Source organism: Leishmania major, chromosome 35 (assembly GCF_000002725.2).
Source record: "Leishmania major strain Friedlin complete genome, chromosome 35".
In the NCBI taxonomy this organism is placed as follows: Eukaryota; Euglenozoa; class Kinetoplastea; order Trypanosomatida; family Trypanosomatidae; genus Leishmania; species Leishmania major.
In genome coordinates, this window is record NC_007284.2 from 665,193 (window position 1) to 693,005 (window position 27,813).

General features: G+C 59.7%; 8 protein-coding genes across 8 annotated transcripts; all 8 read right to left on the bottom strand.

Annotated features, from left to right (window-relative positions):
- Nucleotides 1–1,694: 1,694 nt before the first annotated feature.
- LMJF_35_1540 (putative reiske iron-sulfur protein precursor) lies at nt 1,695–2,588 on the bottom strand (the record flags this gene model as incomplete). The annotated part of the gene is made up of 1 exon (XM_003722498.1): nt 1,695–2,588. The coding sequence occupies one exon, from the start codon at nt 2,586–2,588 to the stop codon at nt 1,695–1,697; it is 894 nt and encodes a 297-aa protein (XP_003722546.1).
- An 872-nt stretch (nt 2,589–3,460) lies between these two features.
- Nucleotides 3,461–5,503, bottom strand: LMJF_35_1550 (conserved hypothetical protein; the record flags this gene model as incomplete). Its single annotated transcript, XM_003722499.1, has 1 exon — nt 3,461–5,503. One exon carries the CDS (start codon nt 5,501–5,503, stop codon nt 3,461–3,463), a length of 2,043 nt encoding a protein of 680 aa, XP_003722547.1.
- A 708-nt stretch (nt 5,504–6,211) lies between these two features.
- On the bottom strand, nt 6,212–11,797 carry LMJF_35_1560 (conserved hypothetical protein; the record flags this gene model as incomplete). Its single annotated transcript, XM_003722500.1, has 1 exon — nt 6,212–11,797. The coding sequence occupies one exon, from the start codon at nt 11,795–11,797 to the stop codon at nt 6,212–6,214; it is 5,586 nt and encodes a 1,861-aa protein (XP_003722548.1).
- Nucleotides 11,798–13,823: 2,026 nt separating this feature from the next.
- Nucleotides 13,824–14,864, bottom strand: LMJF_35_1570 (conserved hypothetical protein; the record flags this gene model as incomplete). The annotated part of the gene is made up of 1 exon (XM_003722501.1): nt 13,824–14,864. The coding sequence occupies one exon, from the start codon at nt 14,862–14,864 to the stop codon at nt 13,824–13,826; it is 1,041 nt and encodes a 346-aa protein (XP_003722549.1).
- Nucleotides 14,865–16,171: 1,307 nt separating this feature from the next.
- MCA5 (putative metacaspase) lies at nt 16,172–17,479 on the bottom strand (the record flags this gene model as incomplete). The annotated part of the gene is made up of 1 exon (XM_003722502.1): nt 16,172–17,479. One exon carries the CDS (start codon nt 17,477–17,479, stop codon nt 16,172–16,174), a length of 1,308 nt encoding a protein of 435 aa, XP_003722550.1.
- Nucleotides 17,480–18,759: 1,280 nt separating this feature from the next.
- LMJF_35_1590 (conserved hypothetical protein) lies at nt 18,760–20,496 on the bottom strand (the record flags this gene model as incomplete). The annotated part of the gene is made up of 1 exon (XM_003722503.1): nt 18,760–20,496. One exon carries the CDS (start codon nt 20,494–20,496, stop codon nt 18,760–18,762), a length of 1,737 nt encoding a protein of 578 aa, XP_003722551.1.
- Nucleotides 20,497–21,428: 932 nt separating this feature from the next.
- LMJF_35_1600 (conserved hypothetical protein) lies at nt 21,429–23,768 on the bottom strand (the record flags this gene model as incomplete). The annotated part of the gene is made up of 1 exon (XM_003722504.1): nt 21,429–23,768. The coding sequence occupies one exon, from the start codon at nt 23,766–23,768 to the stop codon at nt 21,429–21,431; it is 2,340 nt and encodes a 779-aa protein (XP_003722552.1).
- An 851-nt stretch (nt 23,769–24,619) lies between these two features.
- On the bottom strand, nt 24,620–27,445 carry LMJF_35_1610 (conserved hypothetical protein; the record flags this gene model as incomplete). Its single annotated transcript, XM_003722505.1, has 1 exon — nt 24,620–27,445. The coding sequence occupies one exon, from the start codon at nt 27,443–27,445 to the stop codon at nt 24,620–24,622; it is 2,826 nt and encodes a 941-aa protein (XP_003722553.1).
- Between the last annotated feature and the right edge of the window lie 368 nt (nt 27,446–27,813).

Consider the following 27,813-nt stretch of genomic DNA (forward strand, 5'->3'; position numbering starts at 1 on the left):
AGCAGAAAAGGAAGAAGACGCATGTGTGACCCTCGAAACGGGAAAGTATCAAACCCGCTCTCTGAACACCACCGCCCTCACAAAGCCAACGTCACTTCGTTTTTGTTTTAATTGTACAGTGGTGGTCGTGGGTGGGGGGGAGGACAGGGCAGCGGGGGTAGAGAAGCGAGATCTGTCCGCATTTACCGTTCTTACGCGTGCCTTTGATTGTAATAGACAGAAGCGCTATGCATGTCTGCTTATCTGTGGATCTATGTATGCATTCGTGTGTGTGTATGTGTGTGTGTGGGGGGGGGGCATGTAGCTGTTGAGTGCGTGCAGTATTTGGTGAGGTGTGCGACACAGAAGGGTAGGGAGGGAGGGAGAAGAAAGAAGCTCCCAAGAAGGAAAATGACATGACATAATCGTCGTAGCACCGCCCGTCTGAACAGAGAAAAGGGAGGGGGGAGGGCACGCAGATGTACGCGCGCTTGTGAGCACCCTAACTTCGGCGGAGAGGCACGCGCGTACACAGACATCCTCTCCAAGGCCAACGACAGCGGCCACCACCACCACAGAAACGCGAGAAGATAAAGACAGAGAGATCGTGGAAGCGAGAGGAGAAATGAAGAGGAGGGGGGGGGGCGGGGGATCGCGGACGGCTTGGTGGAGACACCAGAGAATACCACGCTTGCACCTTACCACCGTTTTTCTTCCCCCCTCCCCTTTTCTTCCTCTTGCTCCCTCTCCCGCGTTCGTAACAATCTTTGCTTTGCCCTTACAAACACATCACCTCTTTTCTTGTGGCGCGCTTGAAGATGGTGCTCCTTGCCGGCTAACTTGCCTCTCCTCCCCGTCGCCGTGCCTTCCTTTGCTGCTGTAAGGGGACGCGTGCGCCCGATGCGCCAGGCTCATTGGTGTGGCCTCTGTTGGCGTGAAGGGGGTCTTTCCCCCCTTTTTGCTGTTGTTTGTTTGCCTTTCACATGCTTTAGTGCTGGTGCTGATAAGATACTGCTACTTGTTTTGTTAAAGGAAGAAAGGTAAGAGCACACATGCGCACATGCATAGATACACACACACACACACACACACACACTCATGCACACAAAGAACCCCCCGAATAAAGCGCACACACCCGCGAGCCTTCTAGACACATGCGACATCTCCTGCGCGTGAATAGCATCGTCTCATAAAGCCGACCAAGACAGGGAGAGAGAGAGAGAAGGATGTGGTGGTGTGGGCGTTTCGCGGTTGTGTGTACGGGTTCGCGGTCGGGCTGTGTGCGTGTCTGTGCGTGTGTGACGAGTGATGGAGGGCAAGACACACGTACGTGTGCTTGACCGGGCTTGTACGTATACATGTGTGTCTGTGTGCATTCTAAGGGACTCCCCGTTGGAGATACGACGTTCCTATGCAAAAGAAAAATAGTTTGCCACGCACACCGACACCCACACACCCGCGCGCAAGGGGAGAGAACAGAAACGACGACAACACCCAAGATCACTTGCTCTCCGACCCATGCCCACTATTCGCAATGACAACCCAGCACGACGGAGCGCGCCGACAGAGCCACGGGAGTCATGCAGCACCCTATACCTCTCAAGCGTGGACACGCCAGGCGCGTTGCTCATCGCAACGACAAGAGCAAAGACAGAGAAAAAGACGTCGCCAGCACAAGAGTGTGTGCACATGGTTGCGCCCCAGACGGGAGCAGCTTACAGCTTACCCATGTAAATTGTGTGGTCATCGATCCAGCGGTACGGCGGCACCTCAAGGTTCAGCGGGGCAGGGCCTTGGCGGATACGGCCGGAGGGGTCGTAGTGGCTGCCGTGGCACGGGCAGAAAAAGCCGTTGAAGAGACCCTCGTTGGGGATCGGCACGCAGCCGAGGTGGGTGCAGATGGCAATGACGACAGCCTTGTCGCGGTGGTCCGGGAAGCGGGCTTCGTCGGTTTCAGGGTCCTTGAGTGCCGACAGCGGCGTCTCCATCACCTCCTTCATCTGACGAGCCGAGCGACGGTACACGAAAACGGGCTTGCCACGCCACACGACCGTCGTGCATTGGCGCTCGTCGAGCTCGCCGACCTCGGCCTCGATGTTCATCTGGCCGACCATGGACATGGCGGGCTGCCCAACGTACCATAGCGGCAGCACGGCGTAGCGGGCCATGAGGATTACAAAGCCGAGCATCGCGGAGTTGAGCGCGTAGTCCGTGACACGGGCGCGGTCCTCCATGTCGTCGGCGAGTTTCGGCTTGAGGATGTGCTTGCGGAAGAACTCCTCGTCCCACATGCTTGCATCGTAGTCCTTCAGAGCCACGCCGGCGGTGGCCTCGATGCGGCCCTGCGGAGCACCCTCCGGGTACGTGTTCAGCACGACTTCATCTGAGGTGTCCACGTCGCAGAGAGCCGGGTCGGAGTACTTGGCGTAGCGGCCATACTTCTTCGTCATCTCCGCCGACTGCGGCGGCTTCATGAACTCGTCCGACCACGAGTCGACCGGCTTGTCTTTCTTGGTCAGGGGCATGTTACCCTCTAGCTGCTTGAAGACGAGCGAGACGCGGGCGGGGCGGGTGGCCTGAAAGGCCGAGATGAAGGAGCGGCGGAACATTGTGGTCTGACTCACCGACACGCACGCAGATCAGAGAAGGGAGGAGTCGAGAGAGAGGGGGGAGATGATGGTCGATGTCCTTGCGTGGGTACGTGGGTGCCTGTGAGCTCGTTTTCTTCTACAAAGTAAGAAATTAGTTACACTACTGCGAGAGGTGCGTGTGTGTGTGTGGGGGGGGGGAGGTCGGGAGGGTACCAGTTGCGGCACCGATGGTGGCGGTTGAGATGGTCAGGGGCAGACGCGAAGGCAGAGGGCAAAGAAAATGAAAGAAAAAGAGGGAAGACGCGTAAGTCTGAGGCGCGACAGAGGGACTACGAGGAGGCGGCAGAACAACAGAGATCAAGCGCACAACAAGGGCGCGAATCTAGTTGCACACACACACACACACATGCGTGTGTGCGTGTGTGTGTACATGTGCTCTGGTTGCGTCGTGAACGCAACAGCGCATAGGCATGAATGGGTAAGCACACACAAGTGGCGATGACCAGCGCTCACAGTCGACGACTCCGGAAGGAGAGAGAACAGACAAACACAAGGCGGTGATCAAAAGGAGGCGAGGGGCCCACCGTTGAACGACGCAGCCGCGCACCCCACTCGAAAGCGCGCTTCGTCTTGTCTTCCGTCGGTTCTTTGGTTTCGTTGTCGCAGCGCATACAATGGCACTCACCGTTGGCGATGAGATGTGCATGAGCAAGCCGCACAGGGAGGCGACAACCCCTCATTCCACCGCTGCTGCTCATGCCAACGTTGCATCTGCCCATGTGTGCACGAGTGTACACATGGGCAGAGGAGTGTGAAGGACCCGCCTTTCACGCAAGAGATCGATAAAAGGAAGAAAAGTAACATGCCGGCGGTGTGGCCCCTCTGCCAGCTCACGGTGCCACACCGGCCGGTGGGTGCATATTGAGGCCTACCGTAAAGGCCGCCGCCCGTGTGCTTTCGTGTGTCGTGGCTACCACGATCGGCATGTGAGCCCGCAAACCACAGGAGCGGTTCTTGAAGAGCGGGCTTGTCCACTGCTTCGATGAAGGTATCTTAGGGCTAGCGGCGTTGCTGTTGCCTTGCAAGATGTGCTGCACAAGGCTATCTATCCCGACGCATGTGCTGGTGGGGACAGTCGCCGCGTTGTTTGCCAAGAAGTCTTCGCCGCGGTCGTGCGCTGCAATCATGCGCTTTAGCTGCTTCGCGACGAGTACGACGGAGAGACAGCCCCCGTATTCGATGTCGCCGACGCGCGCGGCTGAGTCGAGCGAGGTCCGCTGACCCATGAGGGCCCAGTCCGAGAGCGAGGAAGCGGATGAGAGCTCCGACAAGTAAAAGCGCTCCGGGCACCGCTCGAGCAGCGCCAACTCATCCTGGAGCCCCAACAGGGTGAACCCGCTCTGCTGCTGCTGGTGGCGTCGGCGTCCCGTCGACGCCAGGCCCTGCACGCCCAGCTGGCCTCCAGCCTCGGCGCTCGCCTTGCCGGTGACGGCCGTGGTGGTGGCACACATGATGTCTCGTAGCACGCGTCGTGCGTGGAAGCGAGTGGGGTGGGTGGGAAGCGAGGCGGCAGCCACAAGACCGAGAAAGACACCGTGCGTCACGATGACTTCGCGGTGGCGCGCCAGTTGCTTGAGTTGCTGAAAGCACTGCAGCACGTATGCCGTGTCGGGAACGACGACGTCGTGATGTACGCGTCGCTTAACAAGACACTCGACTCGCAACAGTGGCGACACGTGGCCGTCGCAGCTCTCCTCTCCAAACAATTGGTGCGTGGCTGAGTCTGTCCACGAAGCGCAGCACCCAGGGGCGGCAAGTTGGTCGCCAGCTGCCCCTGGCGTCGACAGTGCTGCCCTCGCCGAGTAACGTCTGCGTTGCGCTGCCGTGGAACGCAGACGCCGGTACGACTCTGGGAAAACGCTATGCGCGGCGGCAGGTAATACCAGCGTCTCGGCGACGCGGCGCACCAGCACCGCATCCCAGTTCGGCACCATCCGCGCGAGGAACATTAGCGAGCTCTTGCAGAAGGGTCGGTACGGGCTAACGGCATCCTCGATCTTGGTGAGGCGGGCAGCATCGGCCGGGGTCAAAGACCGCGCACACGCACGCGAGCTGATCTCTTCCCAGTGTACCTCCTGCTGTGCCCACGGCACGGAGGGCTGCATGTGGGTGAAGGGGTGGTGCAAGACCACGTGCGAAAGAGTGTGCAGAGGGCCGACTTCGACCTCATCTGTCACCTTCCTAACCGCCGTGAAAGCACGTGAGCCGACGTCGGAAGGTGCACAGAGCTGCAGCATCTCCACCAAGCAGCACTCCTTCCCAAGCGGCTGGCGAAGCTGCTGCGTTATGCGGAGAGCGTGTAGGCGTTGCTGGACGCGAATTCGCGCCTGCTCCGCGGCGGAGGGGGCCCGGGCCTGTGACAGAAGCGTGACCTCTCCAGACACTCCTCTCTCATCGTCTGTTGCTATGGAGGTTGCGTACGCATTGCATGATGACGCATTCAAGTCGCGGCTGTCATGAGGCGAGCCTGCATCCCTGCGGTCATCGCTGTGGTCTGTAGTAGGCGAAGGCGCGTCGAGCTCTGCCGCCATGAGAAGTGCCAGCATTGAATTCTGGCGCTGGCGGTGCGGCACGTGTGTCAACGCACGCCGAGCCAGCTGATCTAAGGAGACAGAGGCCTGGGACGTGCACGTGCGTGGCACAGTCGTGGTTGGCGACGTACGGCAGCTGCTGCGACCGAGCGTTCGTGACATCCCGACAAGCCCACATCGGCACATCGCTTCGTACACTTCGAGCGCCTCGCTGGCTCGCTCTTCATCGAGGCAGCGCAGCATTGCGGCCTCTGCCGCGTGTTTGAGGCGCACTTCACTCGAGCAGTGCTGCGTGTACAACAAAAACTCGTCATAGAAGGCACCCACCACAGATACCCACATATGAGAGCTGGCAGATAGACCAGGCGTCTCTGGTCGGACATGATGGCGTTCTGGGACTGCTGCGGAGAGGCCGCTAGAGCGGTGTGCGAGCACTGTGTACGCCGGCTGCCACCGCGCGGCACTGCGTCGCAGACTCATCCTGCTACACACATATAGAGGGGAAGAGGAGCAAGGGCAGGAGAGGCAAAGAGCGACGCATCTACACTAGTTCCTCACTGATCACGGGCACTTTCGATACGCTGCAGACCTCTCTGGCTGCATGCAGAGCGTGGGGGCAGAGGGAAAAAAGATGAGCAGAAACACAAAGGACGGGCACTGCGGCTTTGCCAAGGAAGGAATACATACATCAATGGAGGGAGAGAGCGCGGGAGACACACGCGCGGGTGCAGTGACGGCGTGAGTCGAGGCGTCTTTCGCGCACGGGTGTGCTTGTGTGGGCACTTTTGAGAGAGGGAGGGGTGGAGGAGCAGGTCTGAGGGAGAAAGAGAGGGGTTGGGTGGACTGGCACGCGCATCTCACACGCATGCTGGGTATCATGCGACGAAGCCCTCGTGAGTGCCTTTCTCCGAAGGAGGTGATTAGACCAAAGATCCGCCGCGCTTCTCTAACAGCTGTCGATACAGAAACTGTATTTGAGCAGTGGGGGCGAAACAGAGCAACGCCAAAACAAGAGAGAGCTTGAGAGCAGAGAGATCAGCAGAAGACACGTCACGCGTGGATCTGGTCGGCAAAGCAGCGAAAGACGAGCAGGAGAGGTGGTGCCGCGGTTGTCGTGAAGGGGACTGTGTAGGGGAAGGCGTACTCCAGAACAGAAGGGCAGTCACGTATAGGAGCCTCCTCCACAAACTGCAAGCCCAGCGGAACGATCACCTCGAGGCTGCTGCTGCTGCTGCTGCTGCGCAAGCGGTGCTGGGACAACTCGTATTGCCGACACGCCGTCACGAGAATGCGAAGGACGCAGCTGAGCTCGGGCTCCGCAGCCGACACATCAGCCCAACCGCCAGAAGTATCAACAAGGCGTGCTGCACCTGCCGTTGCCGCCTCCTTTGGTGGAGGGTGCGGCAACAGTTTTACGCGCACCGCAATTTCCGGCTTCTCAAAGAACTTGGCAGCGCTTCCCTTCACATAGTTGCCATATGCGCGCGAATGCTGCACGTAGGGCAGAACTTGAATGATCGCGGCGAGCAGCCACCCTTCAGCGGCCAGTGGGAGCCGTAGCAGCCGCGACGGCGCTGTCTGACGCATGCAGCTCAGGGCGAGGGCGTTGAACCACACAGAGTTCGCAGCTAGCGCACGAAAGCGGTAGAAGAGAAGGTATAGCAGGCGCGCCGCAACGATTGTGCCGTTGGGGTGCGCGTCATTGAAATCGTCGCCGCTCCTCCAAGAGGTGAAGATCAGCTCAGTGCACCAGTCAATCAAGATAGTTGCGGCTTGCCGCTCATCTCGGTCGGGGTCTTTGCCAACGTGAGCTGCGCTGTGGCTGCAGCACGCCAGGTGCGAAACCCCACAGAGTCGAATTACATACTCCACGCCGGACACCAGTATGCGCAGCACGCTTCGCCGTTGCTCACGCACGACATGGTCGTTGGCGGTGCGGCTAACGGCGGTCCGAAAGCACCAGTAGTACCGTAAGACGGGGACCCACACATGCCACGGCATGTCTTTCCGCGACGGTGGCTCTAGCCCCCCTCCGCCGACTGCTGCGGCGCCGCCGGAGGCCGCACGAGCAACGTCCTCGACACTCCTTACCTCATTATCCCCCGTCGCCCCTTTTCGCCTTGGGGCGGCAATTTGTTGAGCCATGATGTACACAATGGACGCAATGACGCAGACCTGCGCGCTGTCTTCATCAGAGTCTGTCAGAGCACCCTGCTCCACTTCTCCAAAGACGATCAGGTGGGCGCGTGTTATGGCAGCGTGTCTTGCTCTGAAGGCAAAGAAAAGCAAGTCGGTGCCATAGCGGCGCACCACATCGACCTTGTGCGCGCGCATGAGCAGCAGGTACAGCAGCTGCAGAAGGGGATAAAGAAGCTTGCGGGCGGCGCCGTCAGCGCGCGTCAGTTCAGCTGTTGTGAGCGCTAGAAGCTGGCGAGCGCGGCTCATGGCATACTCGGTCAGTACTGCGTCCACTGACGTGCACGTCGCCGGTGCGAGGGGCCACAGCGCGAGAGACATCAGCCGCAGGAGCACTGTGGAGTACTGGAGGGCAGCGACGGCCATGGACAGGTTCTTGCGGTGCGCCACACTGCTGCTATTGGTGCGGAGGAGAAGCGGTACGAGGTGCTCACGCAACACGCAAATTGAAAGCGCCACACCTGGTGACGAGTCGGGGGCCGAAACCGGAACGTCCTCTCTGGCTGCGAGTTCCTCTCCCACGCGCCGCACCGGCAAAGTGCCGCCTTGCAAGCCGCGCTGCTGAAATGCCAGCTCGTCACAGACGAAGTGCAGACCTCCAATGACTGCGGGAAATGTGGCGGTGGTGGCCAGCGCTGCATCCGCCGGCTGCTCTTGGGGGTGCTGAAGGCCATCGAGGGACAGGAGCTCCCTTCGTGCCACACGGAATACCGACCTCAAGAGCAGTCCGACCGAGAAAGGCACGCCTGCTTCCTGTGACGAGGTGTCGGTGAGCCAATGCACTGAGCGAAGAGAGTGCATATACGTACCAAGCGGCGATGCCGCACCGGCTTGTGCCGTCGAGAGCCCGGGCTCGTCTCCATCGTAAAGGATCACGCTCAACACGGCAGCGGCGAAGAGCGCGGACGACGGGGCCTGTGCCTGCTGCGGTCGCTGTCGCGGCACGTCGTCTTTCTCGCTTTGGAGAAGCGTCAGGAAGCCACGCACGTCCACGCGATACTGCGTGTGAAGGTCGAAGAGGAGCTGGCGCACACCTTCCCGCAACCCCACACTATCCTCCACGCACATCATGAGCGCGTGCGCGTGTGCCTCAGAGAAAAAACGATCGGCCGCGGCATCGGTGGTAGACGCCTGCGACGACGGTGATGGCAACGGCTGAGAAGGACCCGACTCCGCACCGCCGTGCCATAACATGCGCACAACAAATAGGATGAACACTTCCTGCAGTGTGTCGAGCAGCAGGCCCGCGTCGTCGTCGCCGTCGCGGCCGGATGCTGTCTCCGAGATTGCCGGGCCGAGAACATCACCCTCCTCCTCTGCCGCCTCAGCTGACCATAATGCAACTGGCGCTCGAGTGGAGTCGCTGAAGCCTGCTTGCTGTAGACGGCTGCACAACACTCGGCACTGGCCCTCCAGCATGGCACGCAGCTCTTGTCGTCCGACGCACGGACGACACCCGAGCGTTGCCAGACTCAGCAAAAGCGAGGCCTGGAGGTCACTCGCGCACATCGCTACCTCAGTCAGTGACGCAGCGCCCACGAACGCGGAGGCACGGGCAACGAGGAGCTCCGGTTGTGCATCGGCAGCGCCGGGGCCTCGTGCCACAGCGTGGATGAGCTCCGTCCGCGCCGCTAACAGCTCCGGCGCCTCCGGATAGAAGCCAAGCAGTACATCTAACAGCCCGGCCCTGTCGGCGCCGCCATTTGAGCGTCCTGTGCCGCAGGAGGTGTACGACGACATGTGGGGCTGTCCTCGCATAGGGTAGGGTGGGATGGTGGGCTTTTGGCCAGCGGGACTGTGGTCGTCACTTGCACGCCGCGTGCGACCTTCCTTGGACGTGAATGTCGGCGTCGGGGTTGCCCAGCTCTCACGCTGATTGCGCATGAGAAGCGTTGCAATGCGGAGCAGACAGCGACTCTCCTCCACGGACGCCGACGTCACTGTGGGGTAACCGCTAGGCACCGGGCAGTGAATCGCGATGAGTTCGCCTGTGCACGCAGCATCGTCGAGTAGCTGCACACCTAGGGGGAGGAGGAGATCACACAAAGCCGGTAGGTAGGCTGCTGTCACCCGCGTCAGAAGATGCAGTGTCTGAGGGTCCACCATTCGCCGTAGAAGGAGCGTGTCCGCCGCGTCGCGAACGTGGGGCGCAGCCGTGGTGGCCAGGGACCCGTCATTGGAGTTGCAATGGAGCGCACCAACCATCACCAAAGCCGAAAACGTCCTCATCGCGGCTGCGCTGTCGGCTGGCCGCCACCTCGCGTCTTGCACATGGCCGTCCACACGCTCAAGTAGTTCGTGCGCCAGCTGGCGCAGACGGTTGGACCAGAGAGCCTGCACATTGCCCCGCATCCCGGCAGCAAGCGCGTCCAGGCAGCGCAGGAAGCTGTAGAGGGACAGTTGCGCGCCGCGCTCCTGCGACGCGACAGCGACGATGCTGCTTGCAACCTCATCCCAGACAAGTCGGGTTTCGCTGCCGTCGTCACCGACGCAGGCGCCGTTGCACTGGGCAAGTGCATCGTGCAGAGCGGTCCCTTGGAGAAGCACGCCGAAGAGCGCCATGTCCACCTCTGCGACATGGAAGATGATGCGCCAGTCCTGCCGCTGTTCCCATCGCACTGCTGCATCGTCATACTGGGCAGATGCCTCTGCTCCAATGCTCGCACATTGCAGCAGCGCACGTGCGCCAGTTACAACACACGCCGCACTGTCCAGCAGCCCAACCAAGGCGTACCCGGTCTTGCACGTGCAGGAGTAGAGCGCCTGCATCGCGTAGTCTTTTATGTGGTGCGCGAGGTGAGCTGCCGCCTTGATGCCCGACACGTCATCTGCGGTCCCGACGATACCGTCTTCGGTGAAGGTGGCGGTCACACCAGCTGCTGCCGTGGTTGTGGTGTGGGCAGTGTTGTTGTGATGGTCGGAGAGTGGCGCATAAAGACGTGGAGACTGAACGTGGAGGAGTATCAGCTGCAGCGTGCTGCAGCTGAGCTGGACCGATTCTTCCTCGCCCTCGCCGCTGAGCAATAGCGGCAGCAGGTGCGGTGCAACATCCAGCACACTCCGCCTCTGAGAGCTCGACACGGCCGCGGCAGCAGCTGCTGCATCTTCTGGTTCTGGCTTCTCCTCGTGCATCGAAAACATGCTTGGCACTTCATCGCGGTGGCACGAGGAGAAGAGCGCGTGCCGCGTCGTGGGTGAAGAGCTCAGCAGGTGCAAAAGCCGCAAGGTCTGTAGGCGCAACGGGGACGGGTATGCCCCACAACAAGACTGCAGCACCGCGCACAGGGTTTTGAGCAGCGTGGCGCCGTCGCTGTCAGCAAGCGAGGATGCCGGTGACATCTCACAGTCCGAAGAGCGGCAGCGGCACGACAGCTGCGACGCGACGACTAGCAGCGGCTGCGCAGACCACATCGATGTAGACAAGGCTGCAGATGAGGAGACGGCGTATAGCGTGGAAAGCAGTGCTTCGATGGCGGTGGCAGCCACTGCACTTTTTCCCCCTAGCTCACCGGGGGCGTGATGATGGAGCTGCTGCTGTTGCTGACGGTGATGCAGCGAAACGAGCCGTGGTAGGAGGTACCGCGCAAGGGAGCGGATGAGAAGTGGAGAAGAGCATACAAGCCGCCGGAGCAGGGGAGAGGCTTGCACCAGCTTCAGAAATGTGGCGGCGGCAGCGGGGCTCCGGAGCGGGCCGCCGCTGTGACCTGCCTCAATGGTAGCTGCGTCGTCGTCGGCGACAGAGAAAATCTCACTTATAACTCGGCGAACTACGTCGTGCACGGACTCGGCGGTCACCTGAGCGACGCTCTCGTGAGACCCGGAGCGCTGCACAGGCTCCTTCTCCTCTCCTTCCCAGTAGCAGCACTGCCGTGCGTCCTCCTCAGGCACGCCGTCGCCCGTTTCCCCAAGCAAAATCAGCGATGACAACGGGCCAGCGGGTGAGCAGTCACAAACAGCACTACGGCACTGTAACGAAGCCTCGTGGGAAGTTAGAATCGCCATGTTGGTGTGCAACGGCGGCACCTGTTGCGACAAAGGCGTCGGCAAGCCGACCAACAGCAGATCCCAACAGGAGAAGAGAAACTGGGCAAGGTCGACGAGCACGACCCACCAACCGTCTTCCACGTCGCGACCCAGACTGTGAAGTGAGCCAGCAGCGGTGCCCAGTGTTGTTCTTCCGCCCGTCTTATCAGTCGCTGCCACCGAGCGGCCGCCGCTGACACGGCCTCCATGGCGCACGACGTACGCGTACAACGCGACAAGGACATCGGCCAAAGTGGAGCCCATACGGCGCGGATGCAGAGCGCGCACCTCCCCAGAGAAGGCGAGTATTGCACAGGGGTCGGTGTCGCGGTCGAACGTCAGCCAGTCGGATGTCCAGGCCAGCAGCGCGCCTTCGCCATCTTCGCTGGCGGGGCAGTTGTGCACAAGCGCCTCCATGATGGCTACGGCACCGCGGTGCACCTCATCCGCGGAGGGTGGTGGCGTGCCCTTTTGAAGCGACTCAACGAAGCATCTGAGGCACGTAGTAGCTGTGTGCTGCGGTGGTGCTGTGGTGTATGCGCCGCTTCTCGCACCACCACTAGGGGCAGGCAGGAGCAGCACCGCGTGAGATGGAGGGCATCGCTGTCCAATGCACGACATTCACATCTTGTAGCACACAAACTCTGTGATGTACCACACTGTCCTCCCCTTTCCCCTCAGTATGTTTCTGGGTAGCGTCGCTCTTTGACTTGTCTGCGGTGGGAATGGAGAGAGAGAGAGAGAGAGGAGATCAGGGAGGGGGAATGAAGGTGTTCCTTGATCGCTCTCTATACTTATGCGAAGCTGTGTCGATTGCCTCGCGTGCATGCGTGTGTGCCGCCTTTGCATGCCTCTTAGAGTAGCCACAGCCACATGGGCAGAGGCAGTGAAAGGGAGAAAGCAGAGGGGGAAGGGTGCAGAAAAGGAAGCCGCAAACGTACAAAGGCGGTGTGGCGATACAACGATGAGGGTTGGAGGGGGGAGCGGGAGAAGGCGTGCGGGAGGACATGAAGTGCTGGGAGGGGGAGGGTCTTGAATGCGCGACCCATGCGCGCATTCACGCAATCCCTTTCTCTCCTCCGATTCCATCTTCGTCTCTGAACCGCTGCTACTGCCGGGTCGCGCAGGCAGACGTAGGGAGACGCACACAAAAACAGCGTTCGTCTCGTGTTCTTGACGCGTGCGCTCTTCCGTGCGTTGAGCGTGCAGCACCTGCCGGTGCGCGAGGGCACCACGCCCTTTCCGCGGCGCCACTTTACATTTCGAAAGCTTTGATTTCGATACTTGACACCACGCGTGCAGAGATGGTTCGCCCGACTCTGAGTCGAGCGTGCACATGAGCAGCGACAGGTCCACGAAAGAGGAAGAATTTTTGAGAAGTACGGGCAGGCACACAGCAGCCCCTTGCCGCCTCTGCTTGCATGCCGCCGACGGCCAGCACCACCACCACCACAGAAAGGTAGGGACATTTTTACTATTATCCAAAGTGTGCCCATTCCCTTTCATACAACATGATTTCCGCTGCGCTCTACTCCAGCCAGTCACAGACTCATCTCGTGAGGCACGGCAGTGCGCCAACTCCGTCGACTAAGCACCGCCTCGAGCCTTACCAACCCGCCGCCTCGCATGTCGCCTCACAGCGGCTCACATCATGCCAGTCGCCATCCCTGGTGCATCCCCTCGCGGCGGCACGCAGGTTACCCACCACCAGTGGGCAGTGCGAGGGCCGGGCGGGGCACGTTCGCGTCGCGCGGACACGCTGCCCACCACCACATGGACGGCACACGCGTGCTCGCTGCCGCAGGCCGCCCCGACGCAACGCCATCCACGGCATGGCTGCCGGCATGAGCAGCGATGAAGCGTTCTCACACCACCACGTCGCGGGTGCTTGACCCCGCGCCACCACCGCAGGTGGTTCGGCATCGGCAGGGATAGGGGGTGCTGCTTGGCCTCCCCACACACAGAGTCGATGTACTCGACCCTGAGGTGCAACGGTGAGGTTTCCCTTCGTCATCAAGGATGGTAGAGATACACGCACACACATCTCCTACAAGCACCAGGGCAAACACATCCACACACGCATGCGCTGACCCTGAAGGACTCCAAGCAGCTCCAATACACAGCGGAGAAGACACAGAGAGCCGCCGCCCCCTTCTCACTCCATCCTCTCTGGCTGCTGCAGCACCTCCTCCGGTTACCCATCCGAACGTTTTCAGATACTGTTATCTATGACTAGAGCAGCACTGAGATACAGAGCAGCAAAGGCAACAACAGCAACTGAAACGAGAAAAGAGAGAGACTTGTGCATGCCAAGGAGGAGAGGCGCGAGCACACACACACACACATACACACATACAGGCATGTGACTACACTTATCCTTCTCGACTTCACTCGCTCGAGAGGGCGGTGATGGCAGTGCACTGCCTCACATCATTATCTGGATTCACTCCTTCACCTGCTCCGCCTTTGTCTCATGGTCCTTGTACGCCTCCAGTACCTCCGGGTAAGCCACGACGTAGTAGGTGGTGCCGTAGTGCATGTTGCGGATTTCCTTCACCTCCAACCGTGACTCCTGAAGGTACTGGCGGATTGGGGAGTTCCACTTGCAACCGTGCGTGTTAACCCTGTGCTGCTGCGCAAAGTAGTCGAGAAACCAGTTTACCGGCGGGTAAGGGCTCGCGCCGTGCTCCAGCAGCAAGATCATTCCACTCGGCTTCACGACGCGCTGCATCTGACGCAGTGCCATGACGGGGTCGCGCAGGTGGCAGAGGCCGAACATGTCTACGACACAGTCGAACTCGCCGTCCTTGAAATTGTCCAGGGTTTCCGAGCGCACGCGCTTCACGTCGTACTTTGGATAAGCAGTATGGGGGATGCGGTAGCGCATGGCCTGCAGCTGCTGCGGGTTGGAGTCCGTTAGCACGACCTCGTGGACTGCGTACGGATAGGCGCCGATATTCTGTCCGTGCCCGGCTGCTAGCTCGAGAACACGCCCGTATGTGCGCTGCAACAGCTCCTCACGCAGCTGACGAATCTCGCGTGGCTGCTCCACCCATACCCGAAAGAATGTGAGCACTGCCCCGGCGACGGCCATGGCTGTCAGCACGCCAGCCCACAACTTCATGCGCTCCTTCAGGGGCCGCTTCTCGCGCTGCAGCCGGAAGTACTCGCGCTGCTGGTAGTACTCGTGGTACCAGAACGGCTTCACGTGCTTTGGGATATCGTCCGTGAGGTCGTAGATGTTCTGCTTCCCCCTGGCGAGGATGGGAGGTGCCGTCGTCTCCCAGCTCCACACAATCGCCTCCGGGATTGCATCCCGCCCTTCCCGCGCGAGCGCCTTGCGCGCAGTCTCCATGACGACATCGTCAGAGGGCTCGATGAAACCCTTGTGGCGCTGCTGGATTTCGCTGGTGGCGGAGTGGCCACTGGGGGCACCGTTTACGACCGCAGACCCGCTCGCTCTCTCAGCGGCGTCGCCCGGCATCTGGCGCGCGTCCTGCTCGGAGCTAGACTTGGTGTTGCTACCGGTCGTGCCGTTAGTGTTGCACGTACTGCTGCTGCGACTGCACCAGCGGGGGTACTGGGTCAGCGTACTCGTGCACACCCTCGCCGAACCAGATAGCAACGCCAGGCGAGAGCTTGCTGCACAGCATCGCAACATGCTTGCGCGGTATCGTTTCCGTTTGCTCTCTTTTGAAGTAATCGCGTAATCGCGAAGAGCAGCTGTGATTACGTTTGTAGTATGTGCGTCGTGCGCTGGCGATGGCTTACGACTATTATGCCAGAGGGCTCTCTCTGGCTCACTCTGGCACCTCGGAATCTTTTTTTGTGTGTTATAATCGAACACCGGGCACCACACGTACACATGCACACGCTTGTGTGTACCTGCATCCAGGTGTGTTTGTGCTTGTGCGTGCGTGTGTGAGAGACACATTGCACAGGGCGCGGGGCAACGCGCGAGGTAGGGCGAGCGGGTTTCAGAAGGACGTCAGAGAGAGGAGAAAGCGAGAGGGCTCGAGTAGGAGGGGGGGGGGAGGAGCGAGTAGACACGAGCTGAAGGCGATGTTGGCCAGGCCCGCACATAAGCGTGAAAATGTGCCGTCTTGACGATTCCGACGAAAAAAGGGTCGCATCGGCCACGTCCGCTGCGAAGAGCTTGAACACACGCTTGTGCTCGCTGCTTGAAAGATGGGCACTCGCGAGCCTTTCAGTGTCTTCTGCCGTGTTACATGCAGACGCCTAGCGCGTAGGACCCGTCCCGATCTTTCCCTCTACCCAGCCAGCGCGCGGCAGAGGGGGAGGGTGGGGGGGGCAGAGGAAAAGAGAAAGAAAACGTGAACGGAATGCGGTGGAAGGGAAGAGAGATGGCAGCGGTTCGCAGTTTCCTCTAAACAGCTAAAAAAACACCAGCGCGACCGCCTGTTGAAGTGCAGAGAGGAAAGGCAACGAAAACACACGAACACACAGAGATGTACGCATATACACGAAGTAATGCAACGTAAGGTAAGAGAAGCAAAAAGAGCACCACCCCGTCACTGTCGCCATTCCAGCTGTTGTATGCGACCCGTAACCGGCGGTGCCCACCCCTCTCCCCCAGCTCCATGTCAACATACAGACACACACACACACACACACAGGGAGTGTGCGAAGGGGCGCAGTGAGAAGGTCAGAACGCTGGAACCGGTGCCAAAACATCGTCTCCTCCACCCCTCTCGTTCGACTCGCCTGCAGCGGCCAGCGGAAAAGAGGTGGTGTGGGCGCGTGACACACCTACACACGTTCTGATGTATCTTAGCCAGGCGGGAGTGGGCTGAACGTGTACTGGGCTGGAGGGGGCTGCGGTGGCCCGCGCTGCCCGGGTGGAGGTGGCGCATACACTGCTGGCGGAGGCGCAGGTAAGTACTGCGATGGAGGACACCGCGACACGCCAAGAGTTGCCTGCTGCACCGGTATCCCTTGCACCGGGTAGCCAAGTCCCCAACCTGGACTCTGTGGTGGAGGGTAGTAGCCTTGCGGCGGCGGCGGTACGTGGACTGGGTAACCCGTTGCAGGCGGCATCACCTGCGGCGGGAGGCTCTGCGGACGTTGCTGGTACTGCTGCGGCACGCAATGCATCATGGACGCGTTTACCGTAATCATGCCGAAGAGGGAGAAGGGCTTGTACAGATCGATCGGCTTCGAGCTGGTGAGCTGCGGCACCTGCACCCGACCTTTTTTGCGCAGCTCCTCTCGTGTCTTGAGAAGGATATTAAGGTAGGAGAGCCCATGCGTGTTCAGAAGAGACCACGTGAAGGCGAGAGTGGCGGCACCGTTTGCGTGGCCGCCGTTCTGCACATCTGCGCTGGTGCCTCTATCCGTGCACCCGCTGAACATGACAACGTCGCCGTTCGAGAAGTTGCCGCGGCGTACCTGTTGCATGTACTCGCATGCCCCGCCGCCGCCTACTCTCGGTGCCACGTAGCTGAAGGGCAGATCCAGCATGCTGGCTGAGTGACAGCAGTCAAAGACGCACGTCATGCGCACCCCAGACGGCAGCGGGGCTACGAGCATGAGGAAGAGATCATCGTCGAGAATGCTGCCGTTCTTCACGTGGTCGAGTGGGATGAGACACTGGTCGTACTTCTCTTCCGAGTCTCGGGTTGCCTTGGCTTGTCCGCCGTGGCCGGAGAAGTGGAAAAAAAGCACATCACCGGGGCGTACGTCGCCGGTCAGCCACAGCATGTGCTTGATGATGTTGTCGCGGGTGGGCATGCCGCAGAAGCCGGGGAACGACGGGTCGTCGACGAGGATGCAGCACTCGCTAATCGGGAAGGAGATCTGCTGCAGCGTGCCCAGCATCGAGCTAACATCGTTGACGCAGCCACGCAGTGCGTTGCGCATACCCGTGTAGTTGATTCCGATGAAAAGCGCACGGACACGGCCGCCGGTGTACGGCACCGGGGCACGGTAAGGAATGATGGGCCGCACTGTGTGAATGAGCCGCCTTCCGGCATTAATGTCGACCCGTTTGGGCCGGTCAACCAAAAGAAGACCGTTCGCGAGCATCGGGATCAGACTGGCGACGGCCCCTATCCCCCAAATATCAAAAAGGTCTGCCATTATGATTTCGTTTTGTTTTTGTTTCTCGTTTTTCGCCTATAGTATTACGCGTATTGTCCTTCGTTGTGCCGGAGGCACTGAACGAGGAAGCGGAGGGAGACAGGGAGGTGTGTGGGGGGGGGTGGATGATGACCCAATATCCGACTGCTCCAGCAGCGCTGGCAAGGCGCTACAGAGAATGAGAGGATGAACTGTTGTGTAGTGGTGGTGGTGGTGGCAGAGGATTTTCGAGGTGACGGCGGAAGTGAGGGTCCGTGGAGGCGGGGGGAGGGGAGGGGAGGAGAAGAGGCCAAGGTAGAAGAAAACAGGGAAGGGAGGCCACAAATGCAGAGACCCCTTCGAGCGTCGCCACGAGTCATCTCCCGCAGACAAACAAACAACCCCTCCCCCCATATCGGGGACAAGATCGTTGTAGCAGCTGTTGCCGATTCCACTGCATTGATACAACTTTCTTCTTTACTACTAAACACCTCAACAATGCGACCGTTGTCGCCGCTTATTCTAATTTTGTTCGGCTGCTGCTGTTGTATTTTGTGGCGACGCGTGACGAGGAGCTTCTCCTCTTCGTGAGAATCAACAAAGTCGGCATGTCTCTGTGTATTTAGCTGAGCACGGCCGGCACGGAGGGCACTGTAAAGAACTGCCATAAACGCATACGAATAGGTCTCAAGTACAGATGCCCCCCAGAGAGAGAAAGGGAGCCAGTGTCGGGCATTGCCTTTACAAGCGGCACCCCCCTGTACACCTTCTTGAGAGGATCACCATGGTCGCTCGAATTCAGTAAACACGCTTGTGTGCGCGTGCGGAGGCACGCCAATATGGGTCGAGAGATCAGTCGATATCTCCAAGCAACAAGAAATTCACAGTAACGAAGCAGACGAAAAACAAGAGCATGCTCAGCTTCTCCCGTAATGTCGTGAAAGAGAGAGCGAGCACTCATACTCGCACATTCACGTGCAACTTGCCTTCTGCACTGAGCAAGGACAACCTGTGCTCGTCAGCAGTTTCCGCACTGCGCAGAGAGGCGATCCGCACGTGCAAGCGAGTTTGCGGGTGCGCCAACGGCGTGCGTTACCCTTGTCCTCCTTCTCTCACCCCCACAGTTGGTTTGACGGGCACGATTGGTCGCCCATCATCATCACTGCCATCGGCTCCAGAAGAGCAACTCAAGGAGGCAACCACCAACAGCAAGTCGCCCAGAGACACACACGCACACACATACACACGCATATATGTGCACACATGCATAGACTCAGACCCACACAGCTTTTGTCCTCCGCCTAGAATGTCCACACGTGATCACCAGGGGCAAGCTTGTTCCTCAGGAGAAAGCACTCGGTGACATAGCGACTTGACGAAAGAAAGGGGTTAACGAGAATGTCTGTAGCGCGGCCCGCGATCTCGAGGTCGACCAGCTCCGTGAAGCCCGGTGTCGCGGTCTCAGCTTCTGCGTTGGTGTACGCTGGGAGAAGCAGCGGCCGCAGCTGCGTCACGTCGTTCACGCTCAGGAGCGACTCCAGGGTGCTGCGCTGATCTTCGGCCATGGAGAGGTAGACGTGATCAAAGATGTAAGGCGCCTGGTCACGCACCTTCTGGATGTGCTCGATCACCATGTCCAGCAAAGGCGAGCACTGCGCGTGGCGGTCGTCCGAGACGTGCTGTCGAAGTCCCGTGATGTTCGGGTAGTTCGCCCTGAGGTACTGGTAGTGCAGTCCATACTTGCGATCAACGAGATTATCGCACTGGAAACGATCGTGGTTAAAGGTTTGGTGGAGCACGACAGCCAGAATCTTTTTCTTGTGCCAGTCTCGTGCCTTGTAATAGAGGAAGGCAGCTTCCCGCACCGATGGACTGGCTTGGATGAGGGAGCGTGCAGCCCAGAAGTCGTGGGTGCCATAGTGCAACTGGACGCGGTCTTTAAGGCAGGCGACCTTGTAATGCTCCGCCCATGTGGCGGCGTTGCAGTCGACGCAGAACCGAAGGAGTGGGCTTGCCACGAGCTCGTGCAGATAGGCCACATCCTTCCTCTTTTCCGATAGCTGCATCACCTGCAGAGGCATCGTTTCTGATAAATACTTGAAGTCGGACTGGAAGGTGAAATTAGGGTTGTGGTGGCGGTAGGCACAGAGGCCGTAGTCGGTGAATCGCTCAAACGCGGTAGTGACTCGCATGGGGGACAGCGGCATGGTGGCCTTGTCCATGCCGCGCAGCGGCTTGTCGTGGATGCTGCGGTTGAAAAAGACGGGTGCTTCCGGTACAGTCAAGGCGTCCCCTTCTTCCGCCAGGGTGGGCTGAAACACAATGTCAGTCGCGTTCGCCGATAGTCCTGGGAATGCATTGCTCGCCATAGTTCTCTGCGCTTCCTCGTCCCGCGCCACAAATTCCTTCATGATCGCTTCGTCTGCCGTGGCATTGCCCCACCGCTCGATCAGCTCCGAGTCCGTCAGCTCCACACACCCGGGCGTGCGACTGCACCAGTTGGTGTAGAAGGAGCGTAGCCGCTGCAGCCCTTGGTTCAGCATGACAATGTGCATTCCCTCACCGCGCGTGATCTTCTGAATGAACACGTGAAGTGCGTCAATATCGCGCTTCAGCTCCTCCACCTCCAGCCGAACGAGAGTGTCCTTCTCGTTCGGTTCTTCCACCCGTCTACGCACCTGCGCGAGCGTGGCTGTGCAGTTTTCTCGCTTTATCTCTATAGCTCTGTAGGCGTTCTCCTCGGTCTTCTGATCGGCCTCCAGCGCCGCCACCGCCTCTATCATCGCGTGCACACGGTTGTTGTTCAAGCGTTCGCTGTCGATGAGTTTCTGCGTTTCGCTCTTGCACACCCGCAGCGCCACTTTCAGCTCGCTTTCAAGCGTTCGGAGCTCCACAAGGCGCGACTGAAACCCGCGCTCGGTATTTCGGACACCCATGTGATAGCCAAAGGCAAGAAACACCACAATGAAGGCGATGGCACATGCAACCCTGATGGGATGGAGCGCGAGCCGTGAGGAGTGGCGAGGCTTTGACCGCATAGTGTACCCTTCTGTGTTGTTGTGTGTGTGTGTGTGGCGGGGTTGGGGGTTGGGGGTTGGGGGTTGGGGGGGGCGTTTCTCGTTGTGATGGCAGGTTTTCTGAAAGCGCGGAGGAGGAGAAGCAAAGCCAGACACGACAACTCAACGAGCTCTCAAGCAGATAAAAAAGGGGCGGGGATAAGGAATGGGGGCGAGATGCATATGCCGCTCTTGAACACAACACATAGATGAGGGGATATACCTGTACGTACACATAGTTTGGTATTACGCTATCCAAATATATATATGTATATATATATATATATACATATGCATAGAAGGAAGAGGCCTTCCGAAAAACAAAAGAGGGATGAGGGGGTGGGAGGGATGAAGGGCTTGAAGGAGCACACTGAGACGAAATAAAAGAAGCGCGCGCATACATACACCCCCCACGCTATTTGTATGCAGTCGCTGACACCACACACACGTTCAGGCCTGCGCGGATGAGAGAAGCGAATCTAAGGTCGCCATCGGCGAAGATGCGCTGCTTGTTTTCTGAAGACGTTTCAACTTGCATACACCTCTGCACAAATTCCTCCGGTCTCTCCTTCTGCTTCCCTGGTTTACGGCCTAGAGTTGTCGCGCACACACGCACACACGTACACACATTCAACAACAACCAGCAATGCCACAACTTTGCTTGCCGCAGGAGAATACTCAGCTACACTGAGGAAGCTGTTTCACACACACACACACACACACACACGCACACACACACACACACACACGGCTCCCCATCACGCAACGGTCGCATTGCTTTCGCTTGCCCAGCGTCTTACGCCTTTCTTGTGCTTGCGTGGCGCACGGGGTGTGTGCAGTGGGGAGGGCGCGGATGCATGTGGCCGTCTTCTTCGCCCTCCCTCCGCATTCCAGCAGCGTTCCTCGGTTGCCGTTCAAATGGAGGTCTGATGCACGTGAGCCAACTTCTCGGCCAAGGCACGACTGCGATCTGCGAGGTTCGGGTCGTGGTGGACGTTGTGGATGCTTGCCAGCTCGTACGACTCGATCAGCAGCGGCAGCACACAGCTGGAGACGTGGGCGGAGCCCGTAGACTCCCCTGTCCTTGGGACACGCATGAGCTGGCGCAGTGAGAGCAGCAGCGAGGTACCGTGCTCGACAAGGGTGAAGATCGTGGACGGGTGCACCATCGCGTGACACTCAGCGACACTCTTCAAAGCCGTTTCGATCGTCTGCAGGCACGTAGCCGCCGCCGCGAGGGCGAATTCAAAATTTCCAGACGACGATCGCGATGGCTGAAGCGAGGATGGCTGGCCCTGAGCAAGCATCTTGAGAGACGCGTCGGCTGCCGTCGCGGCTTGCCGGTATGCCGAGAGCGCCGCGGCAGCGCATAGGTAGCGCCCCAGCTCCATGTTTGCACATGCACCTACGGCAACGAACCCATTTTGAACGGCGGAGCCTACCGCATACAGCTGCGCGTTCTCCAAGGCATCGTTGCTCTTCAGCTGACGGCGCAGTTCAGACTCAATGACCTCCGTTAGCTGTGTTTGCACGGCCAGCCACACCGCGCGCACACAGTTGCCGCTGTTTAGCTGCGTCATGATAATGTGCCGGTGTGCATCCCGGTAGGACTCGGAGTAGTAGTACTCCATGACGGACCACCACTTCGCCACAGCCGCGTGCCCCGGCAGCGCGGCCTCCAGCTTTGCGCGCACCGCCTGCTGGTGGTCACTGCTAGCGCTCCACGTTGTGTGGAAGAAAGCACGCAGACTTCGGTACACAGACTCATCTGCCGCGGCCGCCGGGGCAATGGCGAGCACGATTTCGCTCAGGAAAAGCGGGTCGTTGAGGGGCGAGTAGCAGGCGTAGAGGCCGGCAATGCGCCACGTGCGCGGATGCATTGCAAAAAGCCGCGCGTAGGCCGTAACAAGTTCGTTACGGCAGAAGGTCAAGTGAATATCGGCTGCTGAGGTGGCAACGACCGCCGGCGCACACAGGTCGGCGATATGGGCCGTCATGCAGGCCAACATGAAGCGCCGCGTCGTTGCTGTACTCGGCGGCTTTGCGGCGGCCGTGACGGCGTCGAGGCTCACAGTATCACTAACCTCATCCGCGTCGTCGTTGTCGCAGTCGTATGCCTCTTCACTGCTGATAGTGGAGGAGACATCCGCCGCCTGCGGAAACGTTTCTGCCCCAATCGTCGCCACCTCGTGCATCGCCACCACCATGTCCGCTACCGAGCCCACGCCGAGGATTGCCAAGACACACTCGTAGTACCACTGACGACCATCGGCGTTGTCCCAGTCATCCACGTACTTGGCAAAGAGCGAGTATACGCGCTGGAGGCCCGCGTAGGGCTCCATGATAGCGCATACCGCTACTAGAAAATCTGTGGCGGTGCGGTGCGAGTCGAGGCACCGATCGCACATCCGCTTTGCATCCTTCGTGATGAGGAGGAGGATGTCTAAGGAGGCGGCGCAGAGGTCTTCGACCAGCCTGTCCATCACAGTGGCCCCGCCGGCGCTGCTGCCGCTGTCATTGTCGTTGCCGCTCTGGCTGCCTCGGGACGCAGCCAAAAGAGTGAGGCGCGAGTCCTGGAGTTCGTCGTTCGCGGCATCCACCCACTGCTGGTGGCTTACCGGGTCGTGAAATGTCACCGTGAGAAGCCGCTTCACATTCGCCAAGGCCGTTTCCACCTCCGCGGTCAGCAGTGCTGACCCACCGCGGCGCAGGTACAGCAGCAGCGCGTCCATGAGCGACGCGGCGGCGTGGAAGTGCCCAGTGAGAAACGCACCTTCGATGCGGCCTAGCACGCTGGACCCGAGCTCCTCGACAACATCCATATCGGCGTGCGGGTCCTCGCGCTGCAGCTGGCGAATCACCGCACCGGCGTCAGCGAGCTCATCATCAAACCAGCTGTGCCACTCGACAATGGCGGCACTCGCGTTTACGCAGTCGACCGCTCCCTGCTCCACTACTCTTAGCACTGCGGAGACGAGGCCCCAGAGTTCTGTGGCGTCGGCGTCCGCCAACTCCTTCACAGCAGTGCGGTACAGCTCAGACCAGGCGCTGGGCAACAGATGGCTGCTATCAAACTTCTCCTGCGGCACGAGTGCCTTCGTTTTCATCACAAGCGACACGAGGCCCAAGTCCGACTTGCTGTTGGCCTCTTGCGCGTACCTGGAGGCCTGAATCTGGAAAAAAGGCTTGCTGGCTGCGCGTATGGCACGCACCAGCGCATCGGAAAGTGAAACGCCGTAAGAGGGGTGCTGCATTCTGCGCTTGGCGGAGTGCTCAAGTGCTGCCGCGACCTTTTTCTCTTTATTATTATTATTCTATATTGTGCGTGTGTGTGCGTCGTGCCAGTGAGCTCTAGAACCGTGATACAGCTGGAGCGGCAGAGCGCAATAGAGAAACCACCCACGAGGTCCAGCTACAGAAGCCCCGTCACTCAGCGGCCGATGCCCGGTACTAGGGCAACGGTATCGCCAGAGGAAAGGGATAAAAGGTGGGGGAAGAGAAAAAACACGTGAAGAGAGAGAGAGATAGAGACTGGAGGGGGAGGGTGGTCCGTAGCGGCGGCGATATCCATTTGAATCTGCAGTCGCTCGTCACGCATGAGCACGGAGTGTCACCCGTTCATCACCCCATCCACCCCCCATGTGGTAGTCTTTCGCTTTTCCTCCTTGTCTCGAGGCGTGCGCGTGTCAAGAGTCGGTCACCCATACGCGAAACGTGCGCACATTTGCTTGCACGCCACAAACGGTCGGCTTCGTCGGTACTTGCGAGTTGTGCGCTATTTCGCCGCTTCGCTTTTCTTTTGATGATACCCCGACGAGGCCGCGTGCACACACGCACACACGCACACACGCACACACGCACACATGTACATCGCACGGCTTGACAGAGGCCTCGGAGCTTTTTTTTTTGTTCGAACGAGTGGTTGGGGGACGTGGGAGGAAGAGGAGCTGTATTGCGCGTGCTGACGCGAGCACACCACAGGGGCGCATACACTCGGCGCGGTGAGTTTATATGGGTGCGTTCCTCGTCTTCCTCCTTTAGTGCTGTTGATCGTGCCTTCGTAGGCCCGCCTCCCAATGGCGCACGCGCAGCTTGCGCTACGAGATCAAGCGGCGTCGGAGAGGTCGATCCGCTTTGCTACAGAGACGTCCCGCTGCCGTGCTTTCTCATCTTCCGCGGCTTCCTCTTCGGCCCTCGACTCTGCGTCGCTGCAGTCGGCAGCCGCTGTCACGCTCACACGCGGCGGGATTGGGGTATTCTGAAGGCTGTCCGTGATGGCCGTCGCCACCTTTGCCAGCGTCGCGCGCTGCGGCCAGCCCCACAGCAGCAGCGCAAGACCACCGGTTAGCCCCACGGCTACCACTAAGTCTTTCAGCACACGGTAAACGAAATCACCGATGGTGTCCTGCAGCACCGTTGCCACTGCCATGCGACCGACAAAGTACACCGCGACGCGTCGCACCGCCGGTAGATCGGGCGAGAAGAAGGTGAGGAAGTACTGACACGACAGCCAAGGGAACAGGTAGCGAAGAGAGAGGGCATACAGCTTGCTGGCGAAGGGCAGCACCGACAGGCCGATTAGCACCAAAGCCGCAACTGCATGCAGCAGGAAATACCGCACACACTCAGCGAGGTGGGCACGCACCAGCATCCAGAGTCCGTTGACATGATTCGCAAAGGAGCTCGGCGGCAGCCACGTTGCCAAGCTGCTTGGCATGTAGCGAGAAAACAAGTTGCGGGCCGGCGCTTGCTGCTGCTCTGCCACAACAAACGTGTGCAGCTCGTTGCGCATCGCGATCCCCAGAAGCGCCGTCTGAAGGAAGGTTACAGCTATGTGAATAGAAAAGGAAGTGGCGTTGTAGTGTCGCACTAGACTGTTCGCCCAGCCAACACACACGACAGCGTGCTTGGCGAATACACAAGCCACCGTCTCGCACTGGACTGCGAGAAAGGTCAGTACTAGCTGGAGCGCGGCCCACTCGTAGTGCCATACACGCTTCTCCAGCGCCCACATGAAAGTGCAGCAGCGTGCAAAGTAGGTTAAGATGCGGAGCTGAGAGATACCTCGCCCCAGACAGCGCAGTAAAACGACGAGCTTGGGCGCCAGAGCCGCCCAGTCTTCTGCGGCAATGATCAACAATCGGGCAATCGACTGCAGCGTTACACACAACGTGATACAAAAGGCCTTCTGTAGCGCCGCAACGATCCATAGCGTGACGCGGTACTCCGCCCTCCACGCCCAAGCATACACGGACCACACACCCGGCACCAGGTCGAGGCCGTCCACGGCGGCAGACACGGCGGCGACGACGGACATACGCGTTTGCGCGCCGGCGCGGAAGGCTGAACGCGTCGCGTGCGCGCGCGCAAAAGCGGCACACCCCGACGACGGAGTCGCCATAGCGAGCAGCACGGCCCTCCGCGCATCGACAGCGCCTTCCTCTGCGCCAATCAGCGCCTCTCGTCGTGCAGAGGAGCCGCACAGAGCCCCTCCCGCAAAGACAGCAACTTGCTCCGCCCCATACTTCACGTATGGCGCCATCTGCACCAGCCAAACCCCGCACTGTTGCCCCAGCGCGGACGCGGCCTCGTAGCTCATGCGACATACCGCCACCACCAGCGCCGACGCCGGTGCGGCGACGTGACTCGAGAAGAAGAGGAACATGTCGTGCATACGGTGCACGTAACCGGGGAGCTGCCACCCAAGCCACACGGGCAGCGGTGCCTTGGCGACAAACGACGGCGGCAGCATCGCCGTGTTTACCTCGTCGACGCACTCAATTAGCGACGACGAAACAGCCATGCCAAGCTCGCCTTGCAGCTGAGCCTGCACTTCCACGCATGTCTGCGCAGAGTCCACGCCTACATGGAGCGACCGCCAAGCATAAGGTGCGCTACTCGACGAGTCCGCTCTGCGCTCCGCCTCTGCAAGCGTTGGTGGCGGTGACGATAGCGATGGATAAGCAGTCCAGTGAATGGTGACGTTGCGCAGCAGGATGCTGTCCCGCAGCCGCAGACAGCGCACATCCACGAGCGAAGGCACAGTTGCCGCCGGCGGGGGCATGGGGTCGGCGCCTTTGTCTGGAATGATACAGTAAACATGACTGTGCCGAATGGCGCCACGGCGGCCGACCAAATGGATGCTGTCACTGCCCGCCAGGGCAGATGCAGTGATATCGATGTCACGCGTGTAGTGCAACAGCTGTGTGCTATCACCGCTGGCGATTATGTGGTGCGTGGGAAAAGGGAGCTCGGCGCCTTGCGTGATGCGATCGCCCCGCGAGCACTTCTTCACGCTTCCGTTGAACACACTCACTCCCCGCACGCCGTGTGTCCACCATGGTGGCAGCTCCAGCGGTAGTCTGGGCGACGCAGCCGACACCGTTGAGGTGACCAGAGGCGACGCACTTCCCTCGATCTTCACTTTGTCATAGTATGAGTAGACGCGCAGAGCGGGCAACGGTGGCAGTGACAAGGGTGACGCATCCGCAGTGCGTGGCGGGTGCAGCGAAGGGATCAGCACTCGTTGGCCCTGCACGAGTGCGGACACCTCCAGCCTGGTCAGGTTCACCTCCTCCACAAATGCAGGGCCAACCACATGCATCAAGGCGAGGGAGTAGAACACAAAGCTGCTCACGCCGATCCAGCGGAAACTCCTTCGCGACCAGCAGAGCGCACCGCTGGTGACGGTGGCGAGCAGCACTACCCACGATAGCAGGGCGCTGACATTGCCAAAGAGAACAACAGCGGTGATCAGTGCCGCCGCGCACACGCTACGCTCCACTGAGGGCGGAAAGCAGCCACTCCTCACCACGTGGCTAACAAGGACACCGAGCGCATAGAGGAAGGCACGACTCACGGCAAAGACAGCCACCACGCCACAGAGAAGGGCTACACCAACGTAAAACGTCGCCTCCTCACAGCGGAACATAGCTGTATTTTCTTTTGTCGGTGTTGGGACGGATGCAGCCTAAACGTCGAAGCTCAACGACTGCGGCTGAGGCGAGGGAAAACGAAAACAATAAAGAATTCAGCTCACACGAGGTGGCGCCACAGGGGAAAGGGCCCGGGCAGTTAGGGGGGCAGCGGTGGCCAACAGCAGCAGAGGCAAGTCAGGCACGTGGAGAGAGGGAGAAGCGAGTGAAAGAGGGAGAGAACAGGAAGAGGAGCGGATAGAGATAAGAGGCGATCGGAGGCAAAGAAGAAGAAGCACGAGCCTGCGAGCACACACCCACACACACGCACACGCAAGCGACCACCACCAATGTCCCCTCGTGCGAAAAAAAAGGATAATAACGA